Source organism: Ranitomeya imitator, chromosome 7 (genome assembly GCF_032444005.1).
Source record: "Ranitomeya imitator isolate aRanImi1 chromosome 7, aRanImi1.pri, whole genome shotgun sequence".
Lineage (NCBI taxonomy): Eukaryota > Metazoa > Chordata > Amphibia > Anura > Dendrobatidae > Ranitomeya > Ranitomeya imitator.
The window spans coordinates 216,212,757-216,227,448 of NC_091288.1; the positions used below are offsets into that span (position 1 = coordinate 216,212,757).

General features: G+C 45.5%; 1 protein-coding gene across 1 annotated transcript in view; it reads right to left on the reverse strand.

Annotated features, from left to right (window-relative positions):
- The window catches only part of LOC138645508 (uncharacterized), a 58,684-nt gene that overhangs the window by 6,151 nt on the left and 37,841 nt on the right, over window positions 1-14,692 (reverse strand). Inside the window, exons 5-6 of the mRNA XM_069734898.1 lie at window positions 14,265-14,624; window positions 5,576-5,887 (exon numbers count right to left, since the gene is read on the reverse strand). Coding sequence (XP_069590999.1) covers window positions 5,576-5,887; window positions 14,265-14,624 — 672 coding nt within the window. The remainder of the gene's footprint in view (window positions 1-5,575; window positions 5,888-14,264; window positions 14,625-14,692) is intronic.

Genomic DNA, 14,692 nt, shown 5'->3' on the forward strand with positions numbered 1-14,692 from the left:
TGAATTACCTTTCTTAACAGTACTGGAGGCCAAAAGTACTAATGATTCTCAATAGAGGGAAAAAAATTTGCACTGTGTTTTGCCTTTTTTTTCCCCTAGACATTTGGGTGGTTCAGGACACAGGTGTAGCAATGGACATTAAAGGTCTGTCTTCATGTGTGGATCAGCTCACGGCAAGAGTACAAAGTATTCAAGACTTTGTGGTTCAGAATTCTATGTTAGAACCGAGAATTCCTATTCCTGATTTGTTTTTTGGAGATAGAACTAAATTTCTGAGTTTCAAAAATAATTGTAAACTATTTCTGGCTTTGAAACCTCGCTCCTCTGGTGACCCAGTTCAACAAGTTAGGATCGTTATTTCTTTTTTGCGTGGCGACCCTCAGGACTGGGCATTTTCTCTTGCGTCAGGAGATCCTGCATTAAGTAATATCGATGCATTTTTCCTGGCGCTCGGATTGCTGTACGATGAGCCTAATTCTGTGGATCAGGCAGAGAAGAATTTGCTGGCTCTGTGTCAGGGTCAGGATGAAATAGAGGTATATTGTCAGAAATTTAGAAAGTGGTCCGTACTCAGTGGAATGAAGGTGCGCTCGCAGCTATTTTCAGAAAAGGTCTCTCTGAAGCCCTTAAGGATGTCATGGTGGGATTTCCTATGCCTGCTGGTCTGAATAAGTCTATGTCTTTGGCCATTCAGATCGGTCGACGCTTGCGCGAACGTAAATCTGTGCACCATTTGGCGGTATTACCTGAGCTTAAACCTGAGCCTATGCAGTGCGATAGGACTTTGACCAGAGTTGAACGGCAAGAGCACAGACGTCTGAATGGGCTGTGTTTCTACTGTGGTGATTCCACTCATGCTATCTCTGATTGTCCTAAGCGCACTAAGCGGTTCGCTAGGTCTGCCACCATTGGTACGGTACAGTCAAAATTTCTTCTGTCTGTTACCTTGATCTGCTCTTTGTCATCGTATTCTGTCATGGCATTTGTGGACTCAGGCGCTGCTCTGAATTTGATGGACTTGGAGTATGCTAGGCGTTGTGGGTTTTTCTTGGAGCCCTTGCAGTGTCCTATTCCATTGAGAGGAATTGATGCTACGCCTTTGGCCAAGAATAAGCCTCAGTACTGGACCCAGCTGACCATGTGCATGGCTCCTGCACATCAGGAGGTTATTCGCTTTCTGGTGTTGCATAATCTGCATGATGTGGTCATGTTGGGGTTGCCATGGCTACAAGTCCATAATCCAGTATTAGATTGGAAATCCATGTCTGTGTCCAGCTGGGGTTGTCAGGGGGTACATGGTGATGTCCCATTTCTGACTATTTCGTCATCAACCCCTTCTGAGGTTCCTGAGTTCTTGTCTGATTACCGGGATTTATTTGATGAGCCCAAGTCCGATACCCTACCTCCGCATAGGGATTGTGATTGTGCTATCGATTTGATTCCTGGTAGTAAATTCCCAAAAGGTCGACTGTTTAATTTATCTGTGCCTGAGCACGCCGCTATGCGGAGTTATGTGAAGGAGTCTTTAGAGAAGGGGCATATTCGCCCGTCATCGTCGCCATTAGGAGCAGGGTTCTTTTTTGTAGCCAAGAAGGATGGTTCACTGAGACCTTGTATAGATTACCGCCTTCTAAATAAGATCACGGTTAAATTTCAGTACCCCTTGCCATTGTTATCTGATTTGTTTGCTCGGATTAAGGGGGCTAGTTGGTTCACCAAGATAGATCTTCGTGGTGCGTATAATCTTGTGCGTATTAAGCGAGGCGATGAGTGGAAAACTGCATTTAATACGCCCGAGGGCCATTTTGAGTATCTAGTAATGCCGTTCGGACTTGCCAATGCTCCATCAGTGTTTCAGTCCTTTATGCATGACATCTTCCGAGAGTACCTGGATAAATTCCTGATTGTGTACTTAGATGACATTTTGATCTTCTCGGATGATTGGGAGTCTCATGTGAAGCAGGTCAGAACGGTGTTTCAGGTCCTGCGTGCTAATTCTTTGTTTGTGAAGGGATCAAAGTGTCTCTTTGGTGTTCAGAAGGTTTCATTCTTGGGGTTCATCTTTTCCCCTTCTACTATCGAGATGGACCCTGTTAAGGTCCAAGCCATCCATAATTGGACTCAGCCGACATCTCTGAAAAGTCTGCAAAAGTTCCTGGGCTTTGCTAATTTTTATCGTCGCTTCATCTGCAATTTTTCTAGTATTGCTAAACCATTGACCGATTTGACCAAGAAAGGTGCTGATGTGGTCAATTGGTCTTCTGCTGCGGTGGAAGCTTTTCAAGAGTTGAAGCGTCGTTTTTCTTCTGCCCCTGTGTTGTGTCAACCAGATGTTTCGCTTCCGTTCCAGGTCGAGGTTGATGCTTCTGAGATTGGAGCAGGGGCTGTTTTGTCGCAGAGAAGTTCTGATTGCTCGGTGATGAAACCATGCGCCTTCTTTTCCAGGAAGTTTTCGCCTGCTGAGCGAAATTATGATGTGGGCAATCGAGAGTTGCTGGCCATGAAGTGGGCATTCGAGGAGTGGCGTCATTGGCTTGAAGGAGCTAAGCATCGCGTGGTGGTCTTGACTGATCATAAGAACTTGACTTATCTCGAGTCCGCCAAGCGGTTGAATCCTAGACAAGCTCGTTGGTCGTTGTTTTTTGCCCGTTTTGACTTTGTGATTTCATACCTTCCGGGCTCTAAAAATGTGAAGGCGGATGCTCTGTCTAGGAGTTTTGTGCCCGACTCTCCGGGTGTATCTGAGCCGGCGGGTATCCTCAAAGAGGGAGTAATTGTGTCTGCCATCTCCCCTGATTTGCGGCGGGTGCTGCAAAAATTTCAGGCTAATGAACCTGATCGTTGCCCAGCGGAGAAACGGTTTGTCCCTGATAGGTGGACGAATAAAGTTATCTCTGAGGTTCATTGTTCGGTGTTGGCTGGTCATCCTGGAATCTTTGGTACCAGAGAGTTAGTGGCTAGATCCTTTTGGTGGCCATCTCTGTCGCGGGATGTGCGTGCTTTTGTGCAGTCCTGTGGGATTTGTGCTCGGGCTAAGCCCTGCTGTTCTCGTGCCAGTGGGTTGCTTTTGCCCTTGCCGGTCCCGAAGAGGCCTTGGACACATATCTCTATGGATTTTATTTCAGATCTTCCCGTCTCTCAAAAGATGTCAGTCATTTGGGTGGTCTGTGATCGCTTCTCTAAGATGGTCCATTTGGTACCCTTGTCTAAATTGCCTTCCTCCTCTGATTTGGTGCCATTGTTTTTCCAGCATGTGGTTCGTTTACATGGCATTCCAGAGAATATTGTTTCTGACAGAGGTTCCCAGTTTGTTTCGAGGTTTTGGCGAGCCTTTTGTGGTAGGATGGGCATTGACCTATCCTTTTCCTCGGCTTTCCATCGTCAGACTAATGGCCAGACCGAACGCACCAATCAGACCTTGGAAACATATCTGAGATGCTTTGTTTCTGCTGATCAGGATGACTGGGTGTCCTTTTTGCCTTTGGCTGAGTTCGCCCTTAATAATCAGGCCAGCTCGGCTACCTTGGTTTCACCGGTTTTCTGCAACTCTGGGTTCCATCCTCGTTTCTCTTCAGGGCAGGTTGAGTCTTCGGACTGTCCTGGTGTGGATACTGTGGTGGACAGGTTGCAGCAGATTTGGACTCATGTAGTGGACAATTTGACTTTGTCCCAGGAGAAGGCTCAACGTTTCGCTAATCGCAGACGCTGTGTGGGTCCCCGACTTCGGGTTGGGGACTTGGTTTGGTTATCTTCTCGTCATATTCCTATGAAGGTTTCCTCTCCTAAGTTTAAACCTCGTTTTATTGGTCCGTATAGGATTTCTGAGGTTCTTAATCCTGTGTCTTTTCGTCTGACCCTTCCAGATTCTTTTTCCATACATAGCGTATTCCATAGGTCATTGTTGCGGAGATACGTGGCACCTATGGTTCCATCTGTTGATCCTCCTGCCCCGGTTTTGGTGGAGGGGGAGTTGGAGTATATTGTGGAGAAGATTTTGGATTCTCGTGTTTCAAGGCGGAAACTCCAGTATCTGGTTAAGTGGAAGGGTTATGCTCAGGAAGATAATTCCTGGGTCTTTGCCTCTGATGTCCATGCTCCCGATCTTGTTCGTGCCTTTCATATGGCTCATCCTGGTCGTCCTGGGAGCTCTGGTGAGGGTTCGGTAACCCCTCCTCAAGGGGGGGGTACTGTTGTGAATTCTGTGGCAGAGCTCCCTCCTGTGGTCACAAGTGGTACTTCGGCTGGTTCTCTCTGTGAGCTTCCGTTGGTGGAGGAAAGTGGTACTGCGGCTTCTGAATTTCCTTCCTCAGGTGATGTGGTGAAGTCGTTAGGTGCTGCTCTATTTAACTCCACCTAGTGCTTTGATCCTGGCCTCCAGACAATGTTCTAGTATTGGACCTGTTTCCTCGTGGATCGTTCCTGTGGCCTGCTGCTCTGCATAGCTAACTTACTCTTTGCTATTTGTTTGCTGTTTTTTTTCTGTCCAGCTTGTCAATTTGTTTTTTTACTGCTTGCTGGAAGCTCTGGGACGCAGAGGGTGTACCTCCGTGCCGTTAGTTCGGTACGGAGGGTCTTTTTGCCCCCTTTGCGTGGTTTTTGTAGGGTTTTGTGTTGACCGCAAGGATACCTTTCCTATCCTCGCTCTGTTCAGAAAGTTGGGCCTCACTTTGCTAAATCTATTTCATCTCTACGTTTGTCTTTTCATCTTAACTCACAGTCATTATATGTGGGGGCTGCCTTTTCCTTTGGGGTATTTCTCTGAGGCAAGGTAGGCTTATTTTCTATCTTCAGGCTAGCTAGTTTCTCAGGCCGTGCCGAGTTGCATAGGGAGCGTTAGGCGCAATCCACGGCTGCCTCTAGTGTGGTTGGAGAGGATTAGGGATTGCGGTCAACAGAGTTCCCACGTCTCAGAGCTCGTTCTTGTTTTTTGGGTTATTGCCAGGTCACTGTATGTGCGCTGACCTCTATGTCCATTGTGGTACTGAATTACCTTTCATAACAGCATCCCATCATTTTTCATGAATTCCGCAATTTTTGTACACATGATGCGTTTTTTTCCGTGAAAAAAATCGCATCGCGGTAAAAAACGCAGCATCACTGTATTGTTTTGGAAATCTTTAATAAACACTAATTGATTAAAAAAAAAAAAAAACGCAGCATGTTCATTAATTTTGCGGATTTCCCACTATATAATGCATTGGGAAATGTCCGGAAAAATCAGCAAAAAAAACGCACCAAAAACGCGGTAAAAACGCATGCAGATTTCTTGCGGATTTCTTGCAGAAAATCTCAGGATTTTCTCAGGAATTTTCTGCAAGAAATCCTGAACGTGTGCACATAGCCTTAGAGTTTGTCTGGTTCAATAACAAACAAGGAGTGTGGGTGCCATAAAACTTTTATGATTTAAAAATAGAAAACACAGTAGTCTGACAATAAACGGCTTCATCCAACCACTAACCATGAGTGGAGAAAAAGTTTTGATGTTATCATTCATATTCTCTGAAAAAAAGCCAAGAATGCAAAAATTCTGCCGGCGTATGTTAACTTTTGAGCACAACTGTATCTCTCCTCTCACCTGAGTCTCGGATATTCAGCTCCCGGGATTCTGGTTCCTCCATAGATTCATGTTCCCAGGTCACTCGTACTCTGAATCCTGGATCCTCGTGTTGATCCTCAGGAATAACGATCTCACTGGAGACGTTGTAGGTTCTGTCAGGATTCTCGGATTTGGATTCGGTGGATGATACGACCCCTCCTGTCGTTTCCACCCCACACATCCAGACAATCTTGATATTTTGTGGATAAAATTTCTCCAAGTTGAGTAAATACTTTATTTCTCCAGGTCTCACTCGTCTTCTTGTTAGTGACCTAGACAGTTTGGGTTTTACTACAAAATTAACCAAAGAAAGAGCCTCAGCCTGTATACCAGCAAAGCCAAATGACACATTCCCACATTTATACAGGTCCAAATCGTATTGCATCTTACTTTCCAATTAAATTGAATTAATTCACTTACCAAAAAAACTGCATAGAGGATATTTCAGTGCCACCTATAGAAGCACCCGGAGAACCTTGGGGTCTGTTTTTTTGGGATTGTTCAAGCAAAATTGATATTGTTGGTGTTACAGAACCCCCCAGCACCCAGAATATGTTGTGCAGTCATATGTATGTATAATAGGTTCCATGTGAGATTCATGTCCCTAATGCATCAGCCCACAGGCTGCGCCCCTGGGCAGAGGGGACAAGATATTCTCCTTCTGACCTCCCCCCACCTTTGTAATTCCCACAGTAAATATCGGCAGGCTCCGGCCCCCTGCGGCTATTGTAATGTATGTCTGGCCTGCTGCTTTTCTATTGGCCTGCCCTCTGTATCTGTGTGATATATTCTGTGTCCTGTGAATAAAGAGTTGTCACACTGGAAATACGTGGAGAAGCAGTGAGATTTTATATGCGCCCATGTAATCAGGGGATTCCAGCCAGCGTCCTTCATCCAGACTCCAGCCAAGGCAGAGTGGACCTCCTGAAACACGGGGTGGTACTGAAAGAGGTATCCCAGCACGGTAGACCTCGTTACAGTTGGCAAGTGTGAATGATGGGTTTCCTGGTGCATATTTAGGGGTCACAATAATGGGTCCTCAGTATGGACTCGTAGGGAGTTACTTGTCGATCTTTGGGTGGGGGGGTCATATGCTCAGCTTCCGCTCCATTCATGGTGTATAGGTATGTCAGAAATTGCCGAGCGCTGCTCTTGGTAGTCGTTGATATTGACATATACACCCATGATATTCATGACAGAGCTGTAGAATCCCATTGTTAGGATTGCTGGGGGTCCCTATAGTAAGACTTCAGCAAGTTATCGCAAGGCTAAGGAATACCTTCATTTTTTGGAATATCCTTTCAACTCAGATATTTTAGTTTTATTTTACTTTATTTATTATGAAGAATGATTATTTTTATTACCAGTAACTTTTGTATTTAACATCATACCAGAAAGTGTCACGGGGCTCCCAATATTCTGCTCCTGCGCCTTTCTATATACCACCTATTATAATGAATGGGAGAATATATCGAGCCATCATCCTTTACTCCGTGTTTACCAACTATGAAGGCTACTTTATTTTTGTGGAAAAATTGGGCTAGAAATAACCTGTTTATCCCTCTTACTAAAATCTCTATCAGAGCGTTGCATGTTGTGAATTCTGTGGCTGAGTTCACTTCTGTGGTCACAAGTGGTATTGCAGTCTCTGGGCTTCCTCCCTCAGGTGTTTTGGTGAGCTCGTTGGCTGCCTTGCTATTTAGCTCCACCTGAGTCTGTCTTCCTTGCTCCTTGTCAATGTTCCAGTGTTGGATCTGAGCTACTGCATCTTTCCTTGGGCCTGCTGCTCTGCTAGATAAGTGCTTCTAGTTTGTTTTCTGTTTTTTTCTGTCCAGCTTGCTATTGTCTTTTGCTGGAAGCTCTGAGAAGCAGAGGGGTGCACCGCCGTGCTGTTAGTTCGGCACGGTGGGTCTTTTTGCCCCTTTGCGTGGTTTTCGTTTTAGGGTTTTTTGTAGACTGCATAGTTCTCTTTGCTATCCTCGCTCTGTCTAGAATATCGGGCCTCACTTTGCTGAATCTATTTCATTCCTACGTTTGTCTTTTCATCTTGCTAACAGTCATTATATGTGGGGGGCTGCCTATTCCTTTGGGGTTTTTCTCTGAGGTAAGTCAGGCTTGTATTTCTATCTTCAGGCTAGTCAGCTCCTCAGGCAGTGCCGAGTTGCATAGGTAGTTGTTAGGCGCAATCCACTGCTGCTTATAGTTGTGTGAGGATAGATCAGGTACTGCAGTCTACAGAGATTCCACGTCTCAGAGCTCGTCCTATTGTTTTTGGTTATTGCCAGATCTCTGTATGTGCGCTGATTACTGCACGCTGTGTTGCCTGATTGCCAGCCATAACAGTACAAGGAGCCCCACCAATGATTCCCAATAGAGGGAAAAAAGAAATCCTGACATCATTTTTTTTTCTCCTAGACATTAGAGTGCTTCAGGACACAGCTGTGGACATGGATATTCAGGCTCTGTGCTCCTCAATGGATAATCTCGTTGTAAATGTACAAAAGATTCAAGATACTATTGATCAGAAATCGATGCTAGAACCAAGAATTCCGATTCCTGATTTGTTTTTTGGTGACAGAACTAAGTTCCTGAGCTTCAGAAATAATTGTAAGCTATTTTTGGCCTTGAAACCTCATTCTTCTGGTAATCCTATTCAACAGGTTTTGATTATTATTTCTTTTTTGCGCGGCGACCCACAGGACTGGGCGTTTTCTCTTGCACCAGGAGATTCTGCATTGAGTAATGTTGATGCATTTTTCCTGGCGCTCGGATTGCTTTACGATGAGCCTAATTCAGTGGATCAGGCTGAGAAAAATCTGCTGGCTTTATGCCAGGGTCAGGATGATGTAGAAGTATATTGTCAGAAATTTAGGAAATGGTCAGTACTCACTCTGTGGAATGAATCTGCACTAGCGGCTTTGTTCAGAAAGGGTCTCTCTGAAGCTCTTAAGGATGTAATGGTGGGATTTCCTATGCCTGCTGGTTTGAATGAGTCTATGTCCTTGGCCATTCAGATCGGTCGTCGCTTGCGCGAGCGTAAATCTGTGCACCATCTGGCGGTACTGCCTGAGAGTAAACCTGAGCCTATGCAGTGCGACAGGACTATGACTAAAGTAGAACGGCAAGAACACAGACGTCTGAACAGACTGTGTTTCTATTGTGGTGATTCTACTCATGCTATTTCTAATTGTCCTAAACGCACTAGGCGGTTCGATAGCTCTGCCGTTATTGGTACTGTACAGTCCAAATTCCTTTTGTCCATTACCTTAATGTGCTCTTTGTCATCGTATTCTGTCATGGCGTTTGTGGATTCAGGCGCTGCCCTGAATCTGATGGATTTGGATTATGCTAAACGTTGTGGATTTTTCTTGGAGCCTTTGCGGTGTCCTATTCCGTTGAGAGGAATTGATGCTACACCTTTGGCCAAGAATAAGCCTCAGTACTGGGCCCAGCTGACCATGTGCATGGCTCCTGCACATCAGGAAGTTATTCGCTTTCTGGTACTGCATAATTTGCATGATGTGGTCGTGTTGGGGTTGCCATGGCTACAAACCCATAATCCAGTATTGGATTGGAACTCTATGTCGGTAACCAGCTGGGGTTGTCAGGGAGTACATGGTGATGTTCCATTTTTGTCTATTTCGTCATCCATTCCTTCTGACATCCCAGAGTTCTTGTCGGACTTTCAGGATGTATTTGAAGAGTCCAAGTCTGATGCCCTACCTCCGCATAGGAATTGTGATTGTGCTATCGATTTGATTCCTGGTAGTAAATTCCCTAAGGGTCGTTTATTTAATTTGTCCGTACCTGAACACACCGCTATGCGCAGTTATGTGAAGGAGTCCCTGGAGAAGGGACATATTCGCCCATCGTCGTCACCATTGGGAGCAGGGTTCTTTTTTGTAGCCAAGAAGGATGGTTCGCTAAGACCGTGTATTGATTACCGCCTTCTTAATAAGATCACTGTTAAGTTTCAGTATCCCTTGCCATTGATTTCTGACTTGTTTGCTCGGATTAAGGGGGCTAGTTGGTTTACTAAGATTGATCTTCGTGGTGCGTATAATCTGGTGAGAATCAGGCAGGGAGATGAATGGAAAACAGCATTTAATACGCCCGAGGGTCATTTTGAGTATCTGGTGATGCCGTTCGGACTTGCCAATGCTCCATCTGTTTTTCAGTCTTTTATGCATGACATTTTCCGTGAGTATCTGGATAAATTCTTGATTGTTTACTTGGATGACATTTTGATCTTCTCAGATGATTGGGAGTCTCATGTGAAGCAAGTCAGAATGGTTTTCCAGGTACTGCGTGCTAATTCCTTGTTCGTGAAGGGATCAAAGTGTCTCTTCGGTGTGCAGAAAGTTTCATTTTTGGGGTTCATCTTTTCCCCTTCTACTATCGAGATGGATCCGGTTAAGGTTCAGGCCATCCAGGATTGGACTCAGCCGACATCTCTAAAAAGTCTGCAGAAATTCCTGGGCTTTGCTAATTTTTATCGTCGCTTCATCTGTAATTTTTCTAGCATTGCCAGACCATTGACCGATTTGACCAAGAAGGGTGCTGATTTGGTTAATTGGTCTTCTGCTGCCGTGGAGGCTTTTCAGGAGTTGAAGCGTCGTTTTTGCTGTGCCCCTGTGTTGTGTCAACCTGATGTTTCTCTTCCGTTCCAGGTCGAGGTTGATGCTTCTGAGATTGGTGCAGGGGCGGTTTTGTCACAGAGAGGTTCTGGTTGCTCAGTGTTCAAACCATGTGCTTTCTTTTCCAGGAAATTTTCTGCTGCTGAGCGTAATTATGATGTGGGCAACTGAGAGTTGCTGGCCATGAAGTGGGCATTCGAGGAGTGGCGTCATTGGCTTGAGGGTGCTAAGCATCGCGTGGTGGTATTGACTGATCATAAGAACTTGACTTATCTCGAGTCTGCCAAGCGCTTGAATCCTAGACAGGCCCGTTGGTCGTTATTTTTTGCTCGTTTTGATTTTGTGATTTCATACCTTCCGGGCTCTAAAAATGTGAAGGCGGATGCTCTGTCTAGGAGTTTTGTGCCCGACTCTCCGGGGTTATCTGAGCCGGCGAGTATCCTCAAGGAAGGAGTCATTGTGTCTGCCATCTCCCCTGATTTGCGGAGAGTGTTGCAGAAATTTCAGGCTAATAAACCTGATCGTTGTCCGGCCGAGAAACTGTTCGTCCCTGATAGGTGGACTAGTAAAGTTATCTCTGAACTTCATTGTTCGGTGCTGGCCGGTCATCCAGGAATCTTTGGTACCAGGGAGTTGGTTGCTAGATCCTTCTGGTGGCCATCTCTGTCACGGGATGTGCGTGCTTTTGTGCAGTCCTGTGGAATTTGTGCTAGGGCTAAGCCCTGCTGTTCACGTGCCAGTGGGTTGCTTTTGCCCTTGCCGGTCCCGAAGAGGCCTTGGACACATATTTCGATGGATTTCATTTCTGACCTTCCCGTTTCTCAAAAGATGTCGGTCATTTGGGTGGTCTGTGATCGCTTTTCTAAAATGGTCCATCTGGTGCCCTTGGTTAAATTGCCTTCCTCCTCTGATTTGGTGCCTTTGTTCTTCCAGCATGTGGTTCGTTTACATGGCATTCCTGAGAATATTGTTTCTGACAGAGGTTCCCAGTTTGTCTCGAGGTTCTGGCGAGCCTTTTGTGGTAGGATGGGCATTGACCTATCTTTCTCCTCGGCCTTCCATCCTCAGACTAATGGCCAGACCGAACGAACCAATCAGACCTTGGAAACATATCTGAGATGTTTTGTTTCCGCTGACCAGGATGATTGGGTGTCATTTTTGCCGTTGGCTGAGTTCGCCCTTAATAATCGGGCCAGCTCGGCTACCTTGGTCTCTCCATTTTTCTGCAATTCTGGGTTCCATCCTCGTTTCTCTTCAGGACAGGTTGAGTCTTCGGACTGTCCTGGTGTGGATTCTGTGGTGGACAGGTTGCAGCAGATCTGGACTCAGGTAGTGGACAATTTGACCTTGTCCCAGGATAAGGCTCAGCTTTTCGCTAATCGCAGACGCCGTGTGGGACCCCGACTTCGTGTTGGGGATTTGGTTTGGTTATCTTCTCGTCATATTCCTATGAAGGTTTCCTCTCCTAAATTTAAACCTCGTTTTATTGGTCCGTATAGGATTTCTGAGATTCTCAATCCGGTGTCTTTTCGTCTGACCCTCCCAGACTCCTTTTCCATACATAATGTATTCCATAGGTCGTTGTTGAGGAGATACGTGGCACCTATGGTTCCATCTGTGGAGCCTCCTGCCCCTGTTTTGGTGGAGGGGGAATTGGAGTATATTGTGGAGAAGATTTTGGATTCTCGTGTCTCTAGACGGAAACTCCAGTATCTGGTCAAATGGAAGGGTTATGCTCAGGAAGATAATTCCTGGGTTTTTGCCTCTGATGTCCATGCCCCAGATCTTGTTCGTGCCTTTCATGTGGCTCATCCTGGTCGGCCTGGGGGTTCTGGTGAGGGTTCGGTGACCCCTCCTCAAGGGGGGGGTACTGTTGTGAATTCTGTGGCTGAGTTCACTTCTGTGGTCACAAGTGGTATTGCAGTCTCTGGGCTTCCTCCCTCAGGTGTTTTGGTGAGCTCGTTGGCTGCCTTGCTATTTAGCTCCACCTGAGTCTGTCTTCCTTGCTCCTTGTCAATGTTCCAGTGTTGGATCTGAGCTACTGCATCTTTCCTTGGGCCTGCTGCTCTGCTAGATAAGTGCTTCTAGTTTGTTTTCTGTTTTTTTCTGTCCAGCTTGCTATTGTCTTTTGCTGGAAGCTCTGAGAAGCAGAGGGGTGCACCGCCGTGCTGTTAGTTCGGCACGGTGGGTCTTTTTGCCCCTTTGCGTGGTTTTCGTTTTAGGGTTTTTTGTAGACTGCATAGTTCTCTTTGCTATCCTCGCTCTGTCTAGAATATCGGGCCTCACTTTGCTGAATCTATTTCATTCCTACGTTTGTCTTTTCATCTTGCTAACAGTCATTATATGTGGGGGGCTGCCTATTCCTTTGGGGTTTTTCTCTGAGGTAAGTCAGGCTTGTATTTCTATCTTCAGGCTAGTCAGCTCCTCAGGCAGTGCCGAGTTGCATAGGTAGTTGTTAGGCGCAATCCACTGCTGCTTATAGTTGTGTGAGGATAGATCAGGTACTGCAGTCTACAGAGATTCCACGTCTCAGAGCTCGTCCTATTGTTTTTGGTTATTGCCAGATCTCTGTATGTGCGCTGATTACTGCACGCTGTGTTGCCTGATTGCCAGCCATAACAGTTGCAATTTCATATTCCTTATCTTAGTTCAGCTTTGTGGCAGAAGAGTGGAATTATGATGGTCACAGATATTTTTAATGATTTGTTTCTTTCCCTTTTGATATTCTTATTAATAAGTATTCCCTAAATAGAAATTGTATTTAGCAATATCTATAAATTGGGCATTTTTAGTCTCATTTTCTCTTTATAGAAATCATTTTTTTATTTAAGGAGAAAGTCACAACTGAAGGTCTATGAAATACACCACCTGAAGAGTCAAAATTATAGTCTGGACTTTTGTTTCAAAAAAACGTTGTGGAAAAAGTTCCCATTAAAAGCTTCAACTCAATCCACTAAAAAAGCAAGTCCTCACTCAGGTGTGGTATCTGTTAGCGGAAATATAGGGAGTTTCCACGTTACTGGTAGCACAAAGGCTCTGGAAAAGTGAAATGGCTCCTCACCCGGCAAAAGAAATTCATCAAATTCTGCGCTCCCAAATCCAAATGCCCCACAGTGTGCCTAATCCAGATATTGCGTCCACGTTTGGCATTTCTGAAGCTGCGAGAGCTTGCCTAACTTACGGGTGCATGTCTCCACAAGCACGGGCTGGGCATAATGTACTGGTCACTACAACGTACTGGTCACTACAACGTACTGGTCACTACAACGGCAGTTTGCAATTTTCACCCGGCAACATTCATTGCTTCTTGTTTCTGGAAAATACCCATGGAGTCAAAATCGTCACTACATCTGTAGATAATTTCTCCAAGGGGTATAATTTCCAAAATGGGGTCCCTTGAGCGGGGGGATTCTGCTCTTCTAGCAATTAGGGGATCTGTATATGGAGTCTGCAAACTGTTCTAGGAAAATTTGCACTCCAGGAGGCAAATAGCGCTCTGTCCCTCCCGAGTCTTTCCATATGACTAAGCAGTACTGTACAGCCACATATGGGGTATTGCCACAGTCAGTAGAAATTGTGAGATATCGAGCCCATGCAGTCAAATGGTTTCTCGCACGTGTGCAGTATGCTTTGCCCAACTGCGGGCAAAGCCGAAAAGCAGAAGAGAGCACGCGCGAGAAACCGTTTGACTGCACAAGCGCGATATCTCACAGCGATCTGCGTCATCCACATCAAGGACTGCGTGCAGCAGGGGAGGAGAGGGGTGCAGTGAGTGAACCCTATTAGTATACATCGCGGGAGAAATCTAAAAGGTTTTTATGGGTGATACAAGGGGAGTCAGGGGGTTGCATAAGTATTTAGGAAATGCACGGTTGACACTGAATAAAATGATATTTTTAGGTCGTAGGACAGAAAAGTGGTGACAGGTTCCCTTTAATATTCGAAATGGCCCATTATCCAGATCTTACAGCACTCAGAATAGTAACCTGATAACTGTATGAGTATCAGGGTACATAAAAGTCATATCTCACCATAAATCATCCTGCAGTGAAACGCCTTCTCATCATTATGGTGACCAGAGACCGCTCTACAGATGAAGGTCACATCCTTATGTCTCTCCATATGGGGTATGAAGCTCAGTGATGATGAATACTGACGTCCCACCACTTTTGATTTGATCACATAGGATGTATCCAGTAAACTCTCCTCTTCTTCTGAATGTTCTCTCCTGTGAGACATCTGGATCTCCTGCTCCTGTCCAGCTCTTCTTATCAGCCAGGTCACACACAGATCCTCGGGGGCGTCATCCACTGTGCAGCACAGGACGGCCTCCTCTCCATCAATCAGCTTAGGAGGTCCCACAATGTCCCGTACTATGAATGGACCAATAGCTATAAAAAAGCATAAAATGATAAAACTACATCAAACTGGGAAATAACACAACATTGCAGCATGTATT